The sequence below is a fragment of the Zophobas morio genome, unplaced genomic scaffold, assembly GCF_036711695.1.
Source record: "Zophobas morio isolate AGI-343-1 ecotype UQ-CSIRO unplaced genomic scaffold, CSIRO_AGI_Zmor_V1 ptg000021l, whole genome shotgun sequence".
Lineage (NCBI taxonomy): Eukaryota > Metazoa > Arthropoda > Insecta > Coleoptera > Tenebrionidae > Zophobas > Zophobas morio.
This window is the reverse complement of record NW_026972126.1, coordinates 5,990,149-6,010,403: the sequence shown is the minus strand read 5'-3', so window position 1 is coordinate 6,010,403 and position 20,255 is coordinate 5,990,149. Positions and strand designations below refer to the sequence as shown.

The window sequence follows — 20,255 nt, the reverse complement described above, 5'->3', positions numbered from 1 at the left end:
TAATTGGTGATTAGTTAACATGTACCTACTGCAATGTAGAGAGTACTCATTTAACCACATACCTTGGAGGAAGCTCGGATGCCAGTCCTTTTGATCTTTGTAGTTGTCGGGAATTACTGGCGGTATTCTGTTATTATATTCGGCGAGTTTGTTTTCGTATTTCTCTAACAGTTGTTCGCTTGAGCTTAACTGACGTTTGACTTTGTCGAGATTTTCGGATGATTTATTATTGAGTTCGCGTATGTTGTTATTTTCATCTTTCATGTGGTTGAGATCTTGTTCCATGGACTTTATCGTTTCTGTTACTTTCTCGATTTTCGAAGCAAGGTCTTTTTGGACTTTTTCCAAATCTTCTTTTGTGATGGACGGTGGTGGCGGTGGTGGTGTGGCAGGTTTTAAATCAGAAAGCTGGAAAAATATTAGGAGTACTTAGTAGGTTTGTCATGATAAACCCATAGCCAGCTTTAGTCAGTGAATGTGATTTACATTTTAAAGAACATAAACCAGTTGGAAGAGTATAAATAGTTTTAAATACTTATGTAGTGTTCGGTGTTCGTGTTACTACTTAAGCGAGTCTAAATTTCACGATATATAGTTGTAATTTCAATTATAAACTATGCTTACTATTTTCACCCAAATTTGGAAAGCAATACAACTTTTTAATTTTCCGTCGTTATGGTTGTTACAGGAAAACATAAATATTATTATCAATTTTATGGTAATTTTCTAACATGTTGCAATATCATTAATATCACAAGAAAAAGACCAATTTGAAGGCTAAATTGTACAAAGTTATCTATATACATATTTTATTAATTTGTATTAATTTTAATCATTTTAGCTATGAAAATAGCAGGCAGAATTTAATACCGGAGTCTACAATTTTCTAAAAAATCGGAACGCGAAAAATATCGGAGGCTAATTTGTCTAAATTTATAAAATCCGATTTGTGTATGTATTACAAATTGTAGTAAATGAGCAGCATTTTAAATTTTTCTTCTTTTTAATAATGGAATCAGTTTATCCATAAGATCACTACCGGCCTGGAACAATGGACGTAAGGTGGTTTTTAAAATTAAAATTTTAATAGTTCCCATCATTGGATATTGGATGATTTAAATTTGGATAGAATTATTTAAATTTATCGATATACTGTTTGTTCCAGTTAAAATTATACAAAGATATTGAAATTCTGTAAACGCCATTGTTTTTAGCTTGAAGGGGGAAGGTTTAATTTTGTACATCGCAAATATAACGCAAACATGAGGTCGGCATCATGCCACAAATCTATATATTTTTTTGGAGTGTATACTTTTTCACGGATTTTGATAGACCATTACATAGTAATTGTATAATATAATTTATGAAAACAAAAAAATTAAAGTTGATTGAAATAAAACACTTACACTATATTTTATTTTTTTAACAACTGGCAATGAAAATAAATATGCAAATAGTGTATGTCATAGTATAGTAATAGCAATTTAACGGTTTATGAAAATCCATTATACTGGGTGTCTGGAAATGACGGATTAACTTTCCGTTACGCTCTTAACAATCAACTGGTGAGTCTGGGAAAAATAGTACGTAAAAAATGTTTTTTCTCACATTTTGGTGAAGTTATAATGATTTTAAAATTAGTTCTTTTACTACATTTAACAATTAAACAACACATTCATTACACAATAACTAGTAATAAAACTTTTAGTTAATATTTCTCTCGCACATGACTATATTTAATTACCATCTCAGTTACAATGTACAAAAATATGGTTGTATTGTTTTTGTAATAATTTGATAAAATTCTATTTGACAACAATGTTTGCTTGATATAAACCGAAGGTACAAATCAGCAAAACTCGAGTAAGAAGTTAAAAATCTTTGACGTATCAAAAATTGTCAAAATTTTCAAAACCCTACGTTTAAAATGTTCGCAGTTAATTTTAGGTCCCCTGGTGTTTTATTTTCGAATACATTTAAAGGAACCTGGATGAACTTGAAAAAGTCTTGAGTGCCGCAGTGTTTTTTTTTTTTTAATTTGGGAGGCTCTTAGATATCCATGGTGTATTATTTTGGGACCCCTTGGAGATTTTTTTTGTAAATTATTTAAAACAATTTTGGGGGACTTTGGTGTTCTATGGAAAATTCTGACCTGACCTGTTTTTGAGTTTATTTTGGGACCCCGTTATTTTTTTGAAAAATTTAAAACAATCTTGAGGTTCTAGGTATTCCTGTTTGGAAAGAATTTGAAAGTGCTTTAGAGCCTCTAGTGTCTTTTCTGATAATAATTTAATTACATTTCTTAGAGGATACGTCTTTTGCCAAAATCGGTCTTATTTTAACAGGTACTAGCCCCACCCACCTCTCTCTTTATCTCTCTCAATCTGACACCTAAGTTGTACGGTATTTTAAGTAGTACGTATACAGGTGTCCACGACTAAACATAGTGTTCTGATTTTGATTTGCAAAGTCAATAATTCTATGTAAATAAGGCAAAACACTTTGAACTTTTTTTACATGTTTGTCAAGAAAAAGCAGGTAACTAAAACCGTTTATGAAAAATTCCAAATCGCCATCTTTAAAAATTATGGAGTTGTATGGAAAATAACTGTCAAATGAAACATCCTGTATATTTGAAAACAATTTTAAATTGTAGCCCTAAATAAATTTATCAAACTTTCTCAAACAATATTTTTAATAATTCACAGGGAATGCATATTCCATATTCTTCCAAAATGGCATTATACAGGATGTCCCATACATTTACCCCCGGTCTACTGTGATTTTCACCGTGGCACCGCCATTTTAATTTCATTATTTGTTGACAAGCCGCGTTAGAATTGTTATAACCTGTACATATTTTGCTTTGCGTTAGAAATATAAAGCAATTTCATTATAAAAGTTGTTCAGAATAAAAAAAAAATTGCTTTGTGAGTTCAAAACTTTATTTTTCAAGTAACAAGTGCAGCTTGAAAACAAATTGTAAATGTTAAATACTTCAGTGCTTACATGTGTTGAATTCACAAAATTTTAGAAAACAATGACATTTTGACGATTGCCAAATTTCAGCTGGAAATAAATTTTGAACTCAGTGTAAAATCGTCATAATTTGAAAAACAACCTCTCTTAATAAAATGTTTTCATATTTTTGAGTCCTAAAGGCGAAATTATGTTCAAATATTTTCAAAAATAAATGTAAAGCATATCTACTTGTTAAAAATATTAAAATGGCTTTCCAACAAAATACGGAATTAAAGGGGTGAATCCACTTGAAGTAAGACACACTGTATTAAAATCAAATAGTAACATTTGTTTATAAAAAGCGGTTTCTTCTTTAATAACTTCTAGTGGAATTTTCCATTAAATTTCATACGGGAACATATTTTTTTTCGTTATGTAGAAGTGGAAAGTGAAAATATATAGTTCAAGAAAATAAAAAAATGCCAGATTTTCCTATTCAGTGATTCTAAGACGCCAGCTGACAAACCTATTTAGAGCCCCCTTGTATTACTAACAGGTTTCACTATCAAAAAATTACAAATGAACTTGGAAGGTTACCAAGCAGAACTAATTTTGAGTTTATAACCACAGTTATTACTCATTAAATAAAAAAAAATGTATGTCGTTAAATGCGGTCATGTTACGATAGTTTACACGTAAACGTGATTGTTGACGGTAACTACTTTTAAAGTTAGCTAAGCCAGTTCTCTACAATTACGTCTTTGTTTAAAACAAAATATCACTGTTCTTGTACTAATGGCTAATTTAATGCTCTCAAGTATCCTGTGGAGTTAATAATGTATCTCGCACATGGTACAAAAAACAGCAATATTTATCCTCTTGTATGTACGGCGGAATTTGCGTGGAATCACTAATGTTATTATTGTAAGTGGCATTCTGATAAGTGAAAATTATACTTAATTACGTAAAATACAAATGCAAAATATGACATTGCAATGGAAATTATATTAGGTATTTTTCGTGATGTGAAGTGATTTTTTTCATTAAAAAAAAATGTTTTTCGTTGTATTTATCTCTTACCCTTTAAACTCTGAATATCTATTTATGAATAATAATAAATAATACCTTTTCGATGATATCGCTTTTCAGTTTATCCACTATAATCGGCAAGTTCTTTTGAATGTCTTCTACAGCATCGAATGTTTTCTGAAGCTGGATTCTTTCCCTTTCATCTTTCTGCATTAAAATCGTCTCAACAGCAGCCAGTCGCTGATCCAAACGATTAATGGTACCCTTGAAAGGTTCCAGAAGCTTGACCCTTTTGTCGATAGAAATCAGGCCCTTTTTCAGCTGTTCCCCCAGTACCCTTTCCCGATACTCATGTCGTTCCAACTTGTCTTCAGTGGCCCGCACAACATTAACCACTTGAAGAATGGCGTCACGGATGTCATCATTCCTACAAAAAAGTGATGTTTATAACATTGACGTTTCACAAGCCATTGGTTGTGAGGAAGGTCCTCTTTATCGCCCCATAAACCCAAATAAATCATGAAAATGCATCTTGTGTGCAGTCCAGATGCGAATGCTCAGGAATATATAAATAAACACAAGTTCGTTTACCCCCTACAGGACAGATTTGTGTCGGGAAGACGTGAGGAGACGTTTTGACAAGGTCTACCTATTGCAAGGCAGAGTTGAATCAAAAGATTTTTCCTTAACCAGTTGACTTGCTGGACAACACATAGGTGAAACCTGTCTCAACTCATAAATCTTGCAAATGGGTCGTTTTTGTTCGGCTTTTGTACATGCGAAGCAGAATTCTTTGGCTCTTTGTCTTTTAACAACAGTGTCCTTAATAACATGTTTGATAATCGTAATCACCTATAAAAAATTATGACTGGTTTAGGTCTAAGTCAATAAACCTGAATACCTGATGATTTTTTTAGTTAAAATTTAAAAAACTGGTATAAACAGATGTTTGTGTGTATAATAATGTGTTCTAAAAAAAGCATAATGTGCATGCTACTTGTGTAAAAAATGTTCACTTCAAATTTACACGTACGCATTCCAAAGGAAAAGTTTATAATTTTGTTCTGCTACATCAAAATTATTATTATTAGCTTGAAGAGTACAGTATAACAAGATAAAAAAATATCGTTCAATAAAAATTTAGGTATTTATTAATGTCTTATAACGATAAATAATTTAAATTTAGGTATGTAATATTTTATATGGTTTGTTTTTAAAACAATGACAGTAAAATAAACGGACTTTTATTGAAAAATTTGAAACCATTGATCCCTTCATACACTTATTTTTCTGGACCTCCTCTGTAACCGATCCCAAAGGGATCAAGACTTCGATGATAAAAAAGTTTTAATATACTCCCAAAATAAAAAAAACTATTCTTTATTATGTTCAGCAGTTAACACCGTCAGTTAATAACTTCTAAACAGACTGCATCTAAAAATAATTATTTATGATCATCGAACACTTCCTAAGATAAAAATATTATTTTTAAAATACATCTAAACACATTATCGAACACATGTTGATTGCGGAAGTTAAAATTTACATTAAATGGAGTATCAGATTTCCGCAATCAAAGTTCTGTTTTATACTTGAAAATACGTATCCTCAAAATATGTCTTCTTTCTAGAATATGGACCTTTAAAATTGCAGTTTAATTTTAGCAACCATTTTCAATTGTTTTTTTTTTCTGACCAAACTGTATAGAGGTAATAATGTTCTAAGACAAATTTTATTTGGTAAAATATTTTTCCTAAATTTACTTTAAAATGGCGTTCGTTAAAAAAATTGCTCTCTTAATTATTTGCCAAATTCTGACTGTTTGTGAAAATTATTGTAAGTTAAAACTGAAGAACTGAAATTTGATTCGTTATTAGTAGAGCTGTGCGGTCCAAATTTAAACGTTGCGAATCGACCCCTACTACGGGAGACCAGTGTCTCGCAGCCGATGTTACGTATCGCGAAGAAATTTACGCGAAAAATAATGTTCACTGAAAATCAGTTGATGATTTTAAAATCCATACCCACGAAATAATAAGAATAATAATTTTAATAATGTTCAAGTGTCGGTCTCGTTGACAATAAAACGATTGATGTGAATTATGTAAAATAATACACAATGAGAAGCGAGAAGCGAGGAAGGCAAGACTGCAGCGGCCTGCACTGCTGGCCTGATGGGACGGATAGTGGGGATAAATAAATTTGAACCGCACAGCTCTAGTTATTAGTAAACAGCAAACAAAAAAATGTATTCATTTTATATGAGAATTCACTTTCGTTCAAGTGATACCCTGTTCTACAAAGATTCGTACGGAAAAAAAAAATATTACGTAGTTTTCGAAATGTTATTTCCTATATCTAAGACTAAAATTGAATGTTTTTACTTTGTCGTAGAATTAAAAAAAGACGCCAACGCATCATTGCATTGCACTGTAGTTGAGTCCATCCGGCGACTAGTTACATTTATGTTTTTTCGACGTTTCATAACCCTAGAGTACACAAAAATATGTCTCCCGTTTCCGTCTATTTGTCTGTCTTATTGTCCTGGTTAGAGTTTTACCATTTACACGATACCTCGACAATGCCTATATATACTCATAAAATTTGATAGCAATCGTTTCGGTAGTTTTGGAGATTATCTTTTTAATAAAAATCGATACAGACGACAGACAGACGGAAACAGGGCACCACTTTTTTTAGTTTAGGGGTCATGAAACGTCGAAAAAAGATTAAAGTTCCATGAGCCCTATCACAATACTCCACTGTAAACATTAATCGCTTTCTTTTTGAATCACTAGTAGATAAGAAATATTTAACGAAGAAGGTAAGAAAGGCGACTTTGACTAGTAATGTAGTGATTTTATTCGTGCAGTCTCATTAGGTTAGCGTCATTTTAGCTAACGTTTAGAAATAAAATTAAAAAAAAGGTGCCATATGATCCAGAAAATCGTCACCTAGTAAACTTTGAAGTTCAACGCAAAAAAATGTTGGCAACACTAACGCGTTCCTTGTTCTTGTTATAGCCCCTCCAACATGTGGTTGTAGTTCTTGTTAATTAGTTTTATATTTAGGATCAAATAATTGTCAAATAAGGTCCAAATACTTAACTGTGGTAATCCCAATATTATTATTTTGAAAATGTATTGCATAGCTTTCTAGACAACTATTTAGCGAGGAACAGTATTGATAATAAAAATACAGTTGCGGGAGACAATTACTTAAAAGCTTTATAGAAAATACGCTGCCCTTCGTCGGCCTAATATGGATAAATCAAGATTTTTTTACTACCCGAGCGTAAGCTAAGGAATTATTGTTATAATAGGGTCCATCCAACCATGAACCCTTCAATATTAAACAATAAATCTGCTGTTTCCGTCTGTCTGTCTGTTGTCTGTCGTCTGTGTCGGTTTTTATTAGGCAGATAATCTCCGAAATTACGGGACCGATTGTTGTCATATTTTATAAGTACGTGTGTGATCATCCCTACCAATAATTTGATGACATTTTTGTTAAGCATAATTCTTTTTCCTTTTTTCTACGATTCAGATCATCTTCAGGCTTACAATACGGTGTCATAAGCCTGAAGATGGCTTCATTCATGGTGCATATAAGCTGAAACATATGTGGCATCAAAAATTAATAAAGGGTTCGTAAAGAAGGAATAGCAACCAGTTTTAACAAAAATTCTCGACCACGAACAGGAAAAATGGTGTATTATGAATCTGTCTTGGGGTTTTCCCCCAGGAGTTCAAATTTATACCTATTAATATAAGCGGAGCTCAAGGAAGGACATTTGATAATAGCGTAATGCTCATAATCTGCGACTTCGGCCTTTTTGTTACTGCTATTATCTATATATTTTTACTTTCTGAGCGTAAGCTAAGGAACTATGGTAATCGAGTCCATCTGACGAATGGCCACTTTTATGTTTTTTCGACGTTTCATGACCCCGAGAGTGCGAAAAAAGTGGTCTCCCGTTTTCGTCTGTCTGTGGGTCTGGCGTCTGCATCCATTTTTATTAGACACTAAATCTCTAAAATTACCAGAGCGATTGTTGTTAAATTTTTTATGCATTTTATGTTTTATTTTTTGTTCATTTTTCGTGTTACGCAAAGGAATTTTGGCGGTTTTGACTTTGTTGAGGGCGTGTGCGGTGTGAAAATTAGTTTAAGTGGTTTATTTTAGTTAGAAATAATGTTGCTATTAAGCTTTATGTATTGGTCTATTATTCAATGTATTGTGCCTTATTTCTTCAGTTCTTTTATTCTAAATTGATATAAAAATATGAATGTTAAGGGAGAAGTAGTTGTTACTTAACGACTTAATAAATATATTTATTCAAGAACTCAAATGTTAATATCTCGTCAAATATTGATTCTTTAAAACTGTCTTTTTCGTTTGAAATACATATTTTGGAATATCTGATAGGCTTTTATCAACATTAATTATTTAAAAATGAAATTCAGTTTTGATTTTTTTCTCATTACGGACCATCTTTACGTTCCAGGCATCACTGCAATTATTGTTATTGTTTTGTGAAACATTTAAATTTCAGAATTGGTTTTAAAACATTCTTGTATTTGGGACATCTTTAACTACAACTAAAAGAAGTTCACTAAATCAGCAAAATGTTTCAGACACTCATTTTAATTGAAAACAGTGGTCTTCAATGTTTGAGCTTATTGGGAAGTGTTTATTGAAATTTCGGTTAAATTAACTTTAGAATGTTCTTAATTTCCCAACGTAGTGTAGCAGGGTTATTTTTATTAAACTTTCATTTCTTATTTTCTGAACATTCTTCAGTTTATGGAGTGAAAATATCGATTTTACGTTTCCGTATATCTGTTTGTTAGCGAATTTTTAGGCAAATATTTTCCAAAACTCTTTTTTTTTTGGTGTAGTTTGAGCGTGTTATACACCAAGAATCGCGGGCTGTAAATGTAAAATTTTGTTTAGAATTTATATTGTGATTTCAAAATTTTTCTGATTAGTATTTTTGAAATCTTGTCTAAAATACTTATTAAACCCGTATAATGTTGAATTGCACCATTATTAAAAATTAGTGTGTATAAAGTTGATGTTAACTTCTATGGTGTTTTTCGTATGGGTTCGTAAATGAAGATGAGGGGATTCGCTAAATTGTAGCACAAGAAGAAGCCTAAAGTTTAGAATTTTGCATTAATTTTAAATTTGGTATTATTTTTTTATATATATATTTTTATCATTTATGAAGGCGACTTTGATAGGTAATTTTGTCTTATTTTTAATCAAATTTTTTTTGACGTCTTTTTGTTGCATATTTTGTTTTGTTTTTTATACACTCTTTTCCATATGTGCGTATGTTCATCCAATTTTTCTTTCCGATTTTTCGTGTAAGAGAAAAGAGGGATGTTTTTTATTTTTTTTTTCTCAAGAATATTTAAATTATAAATTATTAATTGTTTATAAACGATTTAATTTAGTGCTTGATCCTGTTCACAACCTATTTTAACATTGCATTAAACTGTACATATATCAGTTTGGATAGATGCAGTGCAATAATAATAATAACAGTACTGTATTCCCAAAATTTCGAGAAAATCGAAGGAGCAGTTCTTGATTCAATAAATTGCCTCATTTAGTTAAGAATATCGTGCTAACTAAAATTTATCTAATCTCCACCAACAATTAAATGACGTAAACTCTTTTTTTTTGTAGTGACTCATATTTACACTTTAGGGCATAACATGCTCTTATATTACCTTCTATTTGTGGTTTATGAGTCCACAATTACTTTACAAACATTTTTGTGCGTATAGCTGATATTTGAGTTACGTGTGGATTTCTCACAGAACTTGAGCTTTGTTCGCGTTAGTTCGATCCCATCCTTGTCGACATTTTTTTTCTACCACAAAGTTCGGTAGTTTGTAGTTTGTTAAAAGCAGCAGCGAAAAAATAACTCATAAAACAAATGAGTGCTTCTTTATGATACAAAAACTACAAACGAATCATTCAAAGACCCTTTACTTGATTTGGATCTCGCAGTGTCCGAAAATCGATTGGTTTTAACTCCACTTATATCATTCTGAAAAACAATATTTATCTTTTTGCACAATTCCTCTTTTGAAAAATGCATTCGAACGTTTAATCTTCTTTTAGATTAAAACATAACAACCAATGTGAAAAAATAATACAAATTTTAATTAAAACTACAAGTAAAAGCTGTCAGCGGTTGGTACGATACATGTTTGTATGTCTACTATACAATATTGTTATAACGAAAGTGTAAAAAAATGAGGCTAATTTTTATTGTAAATTTTATATTTTTCAGTGACGGTGGTTATTATATAAATATTAATATTATTTAAAATAGTTTTATTGAAGGAAATGTGTTTTTACCAGCACCCGGAAAATCAGATGGACGATAATTTGTTGAATTTTCTTTCGGATGTTCCTATAATGGTTACCTTAATTCTTTACAAATACTAATGAGGAATGATATTTAAAAAATCCGAAATTTTCCGCCGACAAATATTCGATCACTGTTTTCTGCTACAGGTGAATCAATCACTTAAATTTAAATTTTGTTAAAACAGTTTGATTCAACAGACTGAAATTTGAAAATCTCACACATTATTCAGTACGAACCGATGAAGGACCTTATTTCTCAAACCACCCTCGTACATGTGATATTGCATTTCGCTTATGCAGGCAACAAGCTGATAATCCAAACTATCAATGAAGCTGTTGTTACGAGTTCTTGCATGATATTTACAAAATAAATCTGATCCCTCATTCAGGGCCGCTACTGTTTCGCTGTCGTCGTTTTCACTTGCAATATTTTAAGAAAACAAACATTTTCGGATGAAGGCTATTTTTGAAGCAGATACTCACGTGACTGTGCTTCTTCCAACAGCTGCTGCTGGCCCGGAAGTGGTCGAAATTATGACGAGAGTTAGGATGAACAACCGCATCTCCTTGAATCTAGAAATACAAATAAACACTACTAAATCAATTAACGCAAACTATGGCGAGAACAAATTTAATTATTTTGCGATAAGTTTTGTATCGCTGACCCCAGCACTCGACCTCTTTGCCAAGGTTGTTAAAGTTCTTCCTAGAATCAGTTTTTTTCCTTCCTCTTTCGTGAGGGGTGCATCCATTATTAAAAAATTAACAAAGTCGGACATGACAAGCATTAAATAAAGAGGCAGATGGCTGCAATTTATAGTGGCGCCCTGCTCATGTCTATTAATTATGTTGTTTTTTGAATTTATCAAGTGCGTGGCGGCGAGTTAAAGGAAAAATTTTATCGCATTTTTCGAGCCTCAAGAAGTTAATTGAAACGGTGGCGCAATCAACAGCTTGAGTTTATTTACGTTTTGTTTCTGAATGAACAAATAATAAACAAGTACCTAATTTCAAAAATTAAAAAAATACTCACCAACGTATTTGTAAGCAACACTATAATTAATAAATGAACCTAGTTTTTGTATGAACCGCTGTTCACTGGTAGGTTCTTCTGCTGCCTTGTGGAAGGGCAGAAGAAGACTGATGAGTGCAATTATTCAAAAATAGTACAAAACTACCCCTTGCCACCAAAGGTGTCGACATCTAACGTTACTAACTTAATTTATTCCAGGATTTAACAGTTTCCTGTAATAGCGCCCTCTACTGTAACTCAATGTTACTAAACTTATGTAATTAAAATGGTGTATTTGTGACGGCACGTGAGAATTAAATTTAAATAGTTTTTTATACTTTTTCTATTTATCTGAAAGGTATCCACAAGAAATGTTAAAATGTATCGGTTATTGAACGCGAGATTGACGTGTTTGCGAAAATTTTCGGGTGTGTCATCTAGTTTTAGCAGTGAAAATGTGAATTTTAAGGTTAGGGAAGGAGGGTCCCTAAATAAACAATTTAACGGCTACTGCTTAGGTTTGTACGTTTATATCATCAAAATTGGTTTAAAAATCGTGTTTTAGCATGTATTCGAAACCAGTCGGGCATAACTATACCCAACATCACTCAGAAGAAAGGGCGAAAACGATCAAAGTCGAAAAAAACGTACTACGATTTACTAGTTGGTATGTAGTAGTATGTAGAATTACTAAAATTTTCCTTTATCTGTTATACTTTCAGTGACTGACTCTAAAACAAAACAACAGAAAACCAACATTAAGAAATTGACGTGGAATGACCTCAAGCTTTTAGCTACGACCAATTTAAATTTAAGCGAACTTTATAAGTTGAAGGACTTAGCTAAGAATAATGAACATGTTCAGGAACATACTTATAATAATTTGGCTGTGATAGATAGTGTAACTAGTGGGGAAAATGACATTTTGAATGAATCGTCGCAAGACGGCCGCACTGTTACAATTGATGAAATACCCACTCAGATAGAACCTCCCACTGTTACGTTACCGGTGGAGACTACCACTGACTTGCTTGACTCAATCCCTAAAGTAGATTCGCTCCAACCAGAGGTTATCGATGAACTACATGATGGTGAAGCAGAGTTTGAGTTAGAAGTTGCTGAAGGGGTTGGTGGTGAAGTAGGAAGTGATTTAAGCAAACAAGCTCGACATGAAGTTGCAGTTAGAACGTTAGCGTCATATTTAGAAATGTGTACTAATTTAAAAAATCCGTCGCGGGGTTTAAATGCTTTAATGTTTCACCATCAGAGAGCAACAAAGGGAAAGGATTCATCGTTTGCTGTTATTAAGAATGTTAAAGTTTATAACGCGATTTTAAAAGGTTTTGCCGCTAAAGGTGACACTGTTCGACTAGAAGAAGTGATAGCAATGATACGAAAGGAAAACATTAAATTAAATATACAGAGTTACGTTGCAATTCTAGAATGTTATGGAAGGGCGAATTTTCAGGACCATTATCTTAAACAAATTAGGATTTACGCGAATGAAGCAGCCAGTAATGGATATTCTTTCGACAAGATATTAAATAAAGGTACTTTTCTTAACGACGAAAGAGAGATTGTTATAAAAACTATGCAAAAATGTGATCCAAATTATGTTCCTAAATATTACAAGCCCATGGTGCAATATAGAAATGAATTAGTGAATGTTTTGAATGATTCAAGACAGTTCAGACCTCTTGAGTGTAAGCCAACAAGTAAAACTGGCATTTTTACTACTAGCTTTATGCAGTCAACAATAAAAAAACAGTTAGACTTAGAGAAGGACGGTTATCTCACAGTGATGAGTGTTGAAAGTACAGGAAACGTTTCAAACGAAGTAAAAAAATATCGGGAATTAATGACAGAACATGTAAAAAATTGGGAGGAAACAGCCGCTAAAGCGTTCAACCGCGACTTAAGCGCTCTAGCCGCTCAGCGAAGTCCACTCAATTATGAGCCATTCTTGAGGTCTATTCCCGTCAAGGACTTTGTCACTATAATTGTTAGTGAAGCCAAACAACTTGCTGAAGGCTCAGAAACATACAGTCCTACAGTGAATCAGTTGCATAAACAGTTAGGTCATAAAGTATACAGTAGATATAAAATGCTACGCAAACAGAAAACTGGAGTTATGGACAAAGTTGCCGCAATCCATACAAAATACTGTGATAATTACTCAAATCAGCATGAAGAACTCGACGTTGTACCTACTAAAACTCATTATCATAATCCCCGTCAGCAGTGGCAGTGGATTGAGTATAATATGAAGAGTAGTGGGGCTACATTATCAATGGACCATCGTGCGTGGACGCCTACCACGCTTCAAACAATAGGCAAATTCCTCTACAGAATCGTCATGCACGATTTGAAAGTGGACGTGAATGTGATGAAACTCAATAGCAAACATAAAAATTATCATCCGGCTTTCTATACGCTGTTCAGGACGCAGGGTCGCATACTCAAAGAAGAGGTGAAACCGCATCCGGTTTTGTCGCGTTTGATCCGGGCTTCGATGCCGGAGACTTTGACGTTTCCTGCTTATGATCTGCCAATGTTTTGCCCACCAGTTCCGTGGACGTCTGTAGATAATGGGGGGTATTTGGTGGTTCCGTGTGATGTGGTTAGGTTGCCACCACAGGCCTCTTCTCAGAAGAGTAGATTGTATCAGTCTGATCCGCAGCAGTTGTATCCGCCTTTGGATGCTTTAAATCAGTTGGCCGCAGTTCCTTGGAAGGTGAACACACCTATTTTTGATGTGATTTTAGAGGTAGGTGGGATTGATATAAATATTTTTTAATTTTTGTAAAATTTTATATTTTTTTGGTTGATGATTGGTGTGATTTGTGGTCAAATTGTAGCTTGTTAAAAATTAAAAAGTTTGTTAATAGATTTAACACCACAACTTTGATCTTAAAAACTAATAAAAATACGTATTATGTTAAATTAAAAAAAAAAAAACGGATGCTCCTTTTTAAGTTGCTGTAGAATTGGCAGAATCTATGTTGTGAATATCGTGATGGCAAAATACTAACCAAAATTCATCTTATCATACTTCTCAACCCCACCAATAATGTGACGATGCCCCCGCAAAATGTTTCATAGTAAATACTTTTTAAATGCTATAAAATAACATATTCCTGTGTCCGTGAGTTATGAATCCGCCTTGATTTTTATCATAATTACTTTGCCAAACTTTTTGTGAAGTCGTAAGTCGTACCTAGGATTACGCGCCTTACGAAAGAGAAAAAAAAGAGTGCGTCGACCCAGGGACGCACGGTTGGAGTTTTAACTCTGCATTGTCAATTTATATAAATTAAGCACGTATACGCGGCCAAGTCAATAATTTTCTCTTAAAAAATAATAAAAACCAAAAATATATTGCATTTGTATTTTTTGACAAAATGATGATTAATGATGATGATTGTGTTAATTAGAGTAAATATCCATGTATTGTCAATTGTTGTTTATTATAAAATATACTTTTTTTTATTTATTTATCATATAGAAATATAATTAATTATTATAATAATATTGTATAAAAAAAATTAAAGTACAATGTGTAATTTACCAACTAAAGTAACAAGTAAATATTTAGAAATGCTAGAGCAGTATTTATAACTTATTGGATTTAAAATACACTGACCGGCAAAAAAAAAATCGGCCACCCTGAAAAATTTCGTAAAAACAAACTTTAAAAATTATTAATTTAACTAGTCATCGTTATTTTATTAAAGAACTATGCACTATTGAGACATGCTGTATAAATTAGCAAAAAAAGAAGACAAATAAACGCAGAATTAAATTTAATTGCATCACTTTCTGCATTCTGAGGATCGTTGTGGTCTGTGGCAGTGGATGTAGGTTGTGTTTTCTTAGAGTATTCTGGGGGTCCTAAGAAATGGAGTCAGCACCACCAACCACTCTCTGAGGCGTTTCATGTACATACTGTTTGATGGTTTATTTATTTCTCTCTCTTTTTCTATATAGCACGGCGTTACATGCCAACGTTCACACCGGTCTCGGTGATCTCGACACCGACACCGAGCTCTTTGCTCGAACTCGACGTCCTATTCCGGCGCGCATCGTATACGTGTTCTATATTACGACAAAAAAGTAGTTAAAACTCCAATAAAAGTGAAAAAATTAAAAAAAAATGTTTGCATAAAAAGTGGCAATTCTTGAAAATCCTTTGCAAAAAAACATCTGGTTGGGAAAATGAAAAAGAATATATTAAAGACACAAAAAAAACAAAAAAGTTTTCTCGACCTTTCATGACCTCTAGAGGACGAAGAAATAGGTCTCCCGTTGCCGTCTGTCTGTCTGTCGTCCGGGATTTTTATTAGACAGATAATCTCCGAAAGTACTGGGCCGCTTGTTGTCAAATTTTGTATTTATATTAGGAATAATTAATAGGAATAAGAATTACTCATGTAGATGGTAGAACGCTAACCAAAATTTGTCTGATCATCCCCACCACTAATGCGATGACGTACCTTCAAAATTGTACATAGTAAATGGATTTTAAACTCTAACTCTCTCTGGAAATCTAACCAAAACTTGCCCAATCTCCCTATCAATGTCATGGCATCTCAAAAATGTGTATAATAAATTTTATAAAAGAGCGTACTCTTGTATTTGTTTTATTGAATACAAATTCGCAAAATCAATTTTTTAATTTTTCAAAGAAGCGTAATTTGGGGCACTGCACTTCGGGGGGAGGGAAGTCCTGTCGAAATAACCTTCGACCAATTTTTTTTTTCGTAAGTACTGTTTTGCTACTCATTTAGTCTTATTAGATGATGTCAGCCACATAAATTGTAGAGTCTCCAGTTACAATTATCTATTTGAAATATTCTGAATGAATAACACTGTGTAACAAAAAAATTATTATCTTGCTTTTTTCACATTTATCGTTGTATCCTGATGTAACTTTTGACATGCTGTGGTTCGTTTGGTCGAACTGTCCCTATTTTCATTTATTTAATTTTTTTTGTAAAAGAAAAAAAAAATGTATGTATTTTGCGTTTAAATTCGAAAATCGTAGCCACACGCAGGTGTAAATTATCTGCAACTTCTTTTTGTTACATTTACGGTTATTACAAAACTGTTGACTAAGTGAAACATAAAATAGTTCCTACGACAAAGTTCTGGGTAGCATATGAAGCGTACTTTGAGGAACTATTAAGAACCAGGATAAACCATGGGTTCATCTTGTTTACTGCGGAAGTTGCTGGTCAAGTTTGGAAGCATGGTTTCGAGGAAACCTTACCTAAGTCTGTAGCATTTGCCATTTCCCGTTTTTTAAGAGAACCAAGTAACCATCTTACTGGTTGTTATATATTTTTGTACGGTAAATATATTTTATAATTTAATTGGTGGCAGCCCTCCCAAGCCCCAGGGCCAGGCGAAGGTTCATTTTTATTTTTTTTTTGTAAATAATTTATGCCTTTTTTCTTCTTTGTAGTATTTCCAATTAATTAAACTGCTTTCGTTTTTTTTTTAATTAAAATTTTGACATTTTTCACTAAACAACAAATAGTTAAATATTTTTTATATTAGGGATTCTCTGTACGAACCAAATTCATATTCTCTAAGTATAGACTAAATTACACCCAAAACCACAAAAAAAGTCAGATAAATATTATTTTTCTATAATTTTGTTACATAGTGTAATTCATTGCTTTTTCCATTTAAGGCAACTGCCTATAAAAAGTTAAATAGATAGATGATGGTACATATATTATTAAAGCTCCAAGGGGTGTGAAATTTAATACTTATTTAGTTAATTAAATGAAAATTTTATTTATTATAATTTAAGATTTAATAACACGAAATTACTATCCTTTGTGTCGTACATCTTCTTTTAATCATTTTAATTATATTTGATGAATATAAATAAATACAATGAGCTTATAGAAACCCAAAAATACATCCAATAAAGTTGCCGCAAAAACAGGAATTCGTCGATTTGGAATTGTTTGTGGGTTCAACTAATATTATTTTGGTCGATACGGACTCTGATTAATTTCATTGTATGTTATTTTTATCAGTTTTGTTTGATTATTGAATTTTTATCATTTTCTATTAAAATAATATATTTTTTAGTTCTTTAGTTAAAAATATTACAATAAACGTTGCATAACAATTGCAAAGTATTGCAACCGAAATCGTACTTTATTTTCCACATTTCTAGTTCTAAAAACAACGAGTGGTCCGTGAGTGCCGGTGAGTGTATAATCGATTCTGAACATATTCATGTCGTGATAGTTGTGAAACTGACAATTATTAAATAAGTACGTCCAAGGGATTGGAAACGAGTCTTGAGATTTTATATATTTCTTGACAAGACTGGAACAAAAAAGATTGTAATAGCTTAAATATCTTAAAGTAGATTGGCGTGCTTTAAGAAAATAATAATGATAATACATTATACATTGTGGAATTGTTAAAATCAACACAATGTTTTATTAGGTCTTCAAGAATGGTGGCTCTGCAAAGCTCGACGTCCCCGAACACCCAGCTTCTTTATCCAAACCGCCTTCCCTCACTAACGAAATGGACAAGACCGAAAAATTCAAGATTTTCCGCCAAAAACTACAATATCGTAGAAAAAAAGCGGAAATGTACTCTCTCTGGTGCGACTGCCTGTACCGTCTATCATTAGCCAATCACGTAAGAATTTTTATACCTCACACATCATAAACTAAACTCTTCCAACAGTACAGGAACGACATTTTTTGGCTACCTCACAATATGGACTTTCGTGGTCGCGTCTACCCCATACCTCCGCATCTCAACCATCTAGGTTCCGATCTAGCACGATCGATGTTAGTTTTCGCCGAGTCGAGGCCCCTAGGACCCGAAGGTCTGAATTGGCTTAAACTCCACCTGATTAACTTAACAGGTTTGAAGAAACGAGACTCGATTGACGATCGATTGGCATTTGCCGACACGATGATGGACGACATACTCGATTCGGCTGATAATCCGCTCACTGGTAAACGGTGGTGGATGGAATCCGAAGAACCATGGCAGACTTTGGCTTGCTGTATGGAAATAGCTAATGCCGTCAGATCCGATAATCCGGAAAATTATAGATCTCATTTTCCCGTGCACCAAGACGGTAGTTGTAATGGTTTGCAACACTATGCGGCTTTAGGAAGAGACAGTGCAGGGGCGTACAGCGTAAATTTGTGTCCTTCTCAGGTGCCTCAAGATGTCTACAGTGCTGTTGTGATGCTAGTGGAACAACAGCGTTTAGTGGATGCGGCCAACGGCAATCAGGTAGTTAGTTTAATCCAATTTATGCAGTATATGCTGGTCATACATATTTCTGTGGTTTGGGTAGGTTCTGTAACAAAAACGAAATTTTATTTGTTTGTGTAGGTTGCTAAAGCCCTTCATGGTTTTGTGAAGCGTAAAGTTATTAAACAGACCATCATGACCACCGTTTATGGGGTGACAAGATTTGGTGCCCGGTTGCAAATAGCCAGACAATTGAAGGATATAGATGAGTTCCCCAAAGATCTAGTTTGGGCCGCGTCTTCCTATTTGACTGGACGCACTTTTGATTCCTTGAGGTCTATGTTTACGTCGACAAGAGAAATTCAAGACTGGTTTACGGAATGTGCTCGATTAATTTCGTCTAGTGGGCAACATGTAGAATGGGTGACACCAATGGGTTTGCCTATTGTACAACCATACATTAAGTACAAGCATTTGGGGAGCTCGATGGTTTATAAGCCATATCATATGGATCAATTTGAGTAAGAATGAATAACTGTGTTTACTATTTGAACTAAGGCTTTGTTTACAGAAAACCAAATGTGATGAAGCAAAAAAATGCTTTTCCTCCTAATTTCATACATTCGTTGGATTCTAGTCATATGATGTTAACTTCTTTGTATTGCGAGCGAGCAGGAGTTACTTTTGTTTCTGTGCACGACTGTTATTGGACGCACCCTTCTACTGTACATATAATGAATAAGGTATAGTGGTTTTAGCATTTTGGTCAATGGTGAGATAAATTTTTTTATAGATTTGTAGGGAACAGTTCGTGGCACTACACTCGTTGCCAATTTTGGAAAATCTGTCTGTATTATTAACGGAAAAATACAGCTTTGGCAAAAAGTAAGTTTGTGTGTTGTTTTATATCGATTGCGTTGTAATGTTGATTTTTTAGTGATTTTGTGGGAGATGGATCCGTGACTGATTTAACGAAGAATAAATTAAATAAAGTTTTAAGAAAACTTCCGGCAACGGGTGATTTCGACATCAATCAGGTTTTAAATTCTATATACTTTTTTAGTTAAATGTAAGAAATAAAGTAATATTTATTAACAAAAATTGTTTCATAGAAATATTTATATACCTACTTATAACATTTTTATGCTTCTATAAGTATATGTGGGGAATGGTTATAGTGGATCAATTAGAGGAGTTCTTTTGCGATTTTGACTCCCTCACCACTTTGCTATTGAGTAATTCTTTCGCTCTTTGATAGTTTCTGGACACTTGATTTCCATAAACCAACTGTTTTATCCAACCTCACAGACAAAAATCACACGGATTAAGATCGGGTGAACGCGAAGACCAAGTTACTGGGCCGTTTCTACCGACCCATTGGTTAGGAAAATGGTTATTTAACCATTCAGTGATTGGCCTAGCGAAATGTGGTGGTGCTCCATCATGCAAGTACCACATGCGAACTCGTTGACCTAGAGCCACTTGCACATCTAGCTGCTCTTCCAAGACATTGTTTAAAAACTCGAGGTACTGTGCCGCGTTTGGTTTGTTTGGTAAAACATAAGGTCCAACTAAGCGGTCATTTACGATACCGGCCCACACATTTATGGAAAACCGC

General features: G+C 33.3%; 2 protein-coding genes across 2 annotated transcripts in view; one reads left to right on the top strand and one right to left on the bottom strand.

The window, feature by feature from the left end:
• LOC135132966 (putative leucine-rich repeat-containing protein DDB_G0290503) overlaps positions 1-11,529 on the bottom strand; it is a 33,034-nt gene extending 21,505 nt beyond the window's left edge. The window contains exons 1-4 of the mRNA XM_064061185.1: positions 11,414-11,529; positions 10,864-10,953; positions 4,087-4,417; positions 63-408 (exon numbers count right to left, since the gene is read on the bottom strand). Coding sequence (XP_063917255.1) covers positions 63-408; positions 4,087-4,417; positions 10,864-10,943 — 757 coding nt within the window. The 5' untranslated portion in view covers positions 10,944-10,953; positions 11,414-11,529. The remainder of the gene's footprint in view (positions 1-62; positions 409-4,086; positions 4,418-10,863; positions 10,954-11,413) is intronic.
• A 134-nt stretch (positions 11,530-11,663) lies between these two features.
• LOC135132965 (DNA-directed RNA polymerase, mitochondrial-like) lies at positions 11,664-19,738 on the top strand. The gene is made up of 9 exons (XM_064061184.1): positions 11,664-11,910; positions 11,958-12,059; positions 12,115-14,159; positions 17,864-18,064; positions 18,113-18,676; positions 18,779-19,158; positions 19,209-19,380; positions 19,431-19,522; positions 19,575-19,738. Exons 1-9 carry the CDS (start codon positions 11,772-11,774, stop codon positions 19,702-19,704), a joined length of 3,825 nt encoding a protein of 1,274 aa, XP_063917254.1. The 5' UTR covers positions 11,664-11,771; the 3' UTR covers positions 19,705-19,738.
• Positions 19,739-20,255: the final 517 nt, after the last annotated feature.

Coding starts and splice junctions, on each gene's coding strand:
- LOC135132965 (XM_064061184.1), top strand. CDS start 11,772: ATGTATCGGTTATTGAACGCGAGATTGACGTGTTTGCGAAAATTTTCG. Junction 19,159..19,208: donor TATCATATGGATCAATTTGA/GTAAGAATGAAT, acceptor CTTTGTTTACAG/AAAACCAAATGTGATGAAGC. Junction 19,381..19,430: donor CTGTACATATAATGAATAAG/GTATAGTGGTTT, acceptor ATTTTTTTATAG/ATTTGTAGGGAACAGTTCGT.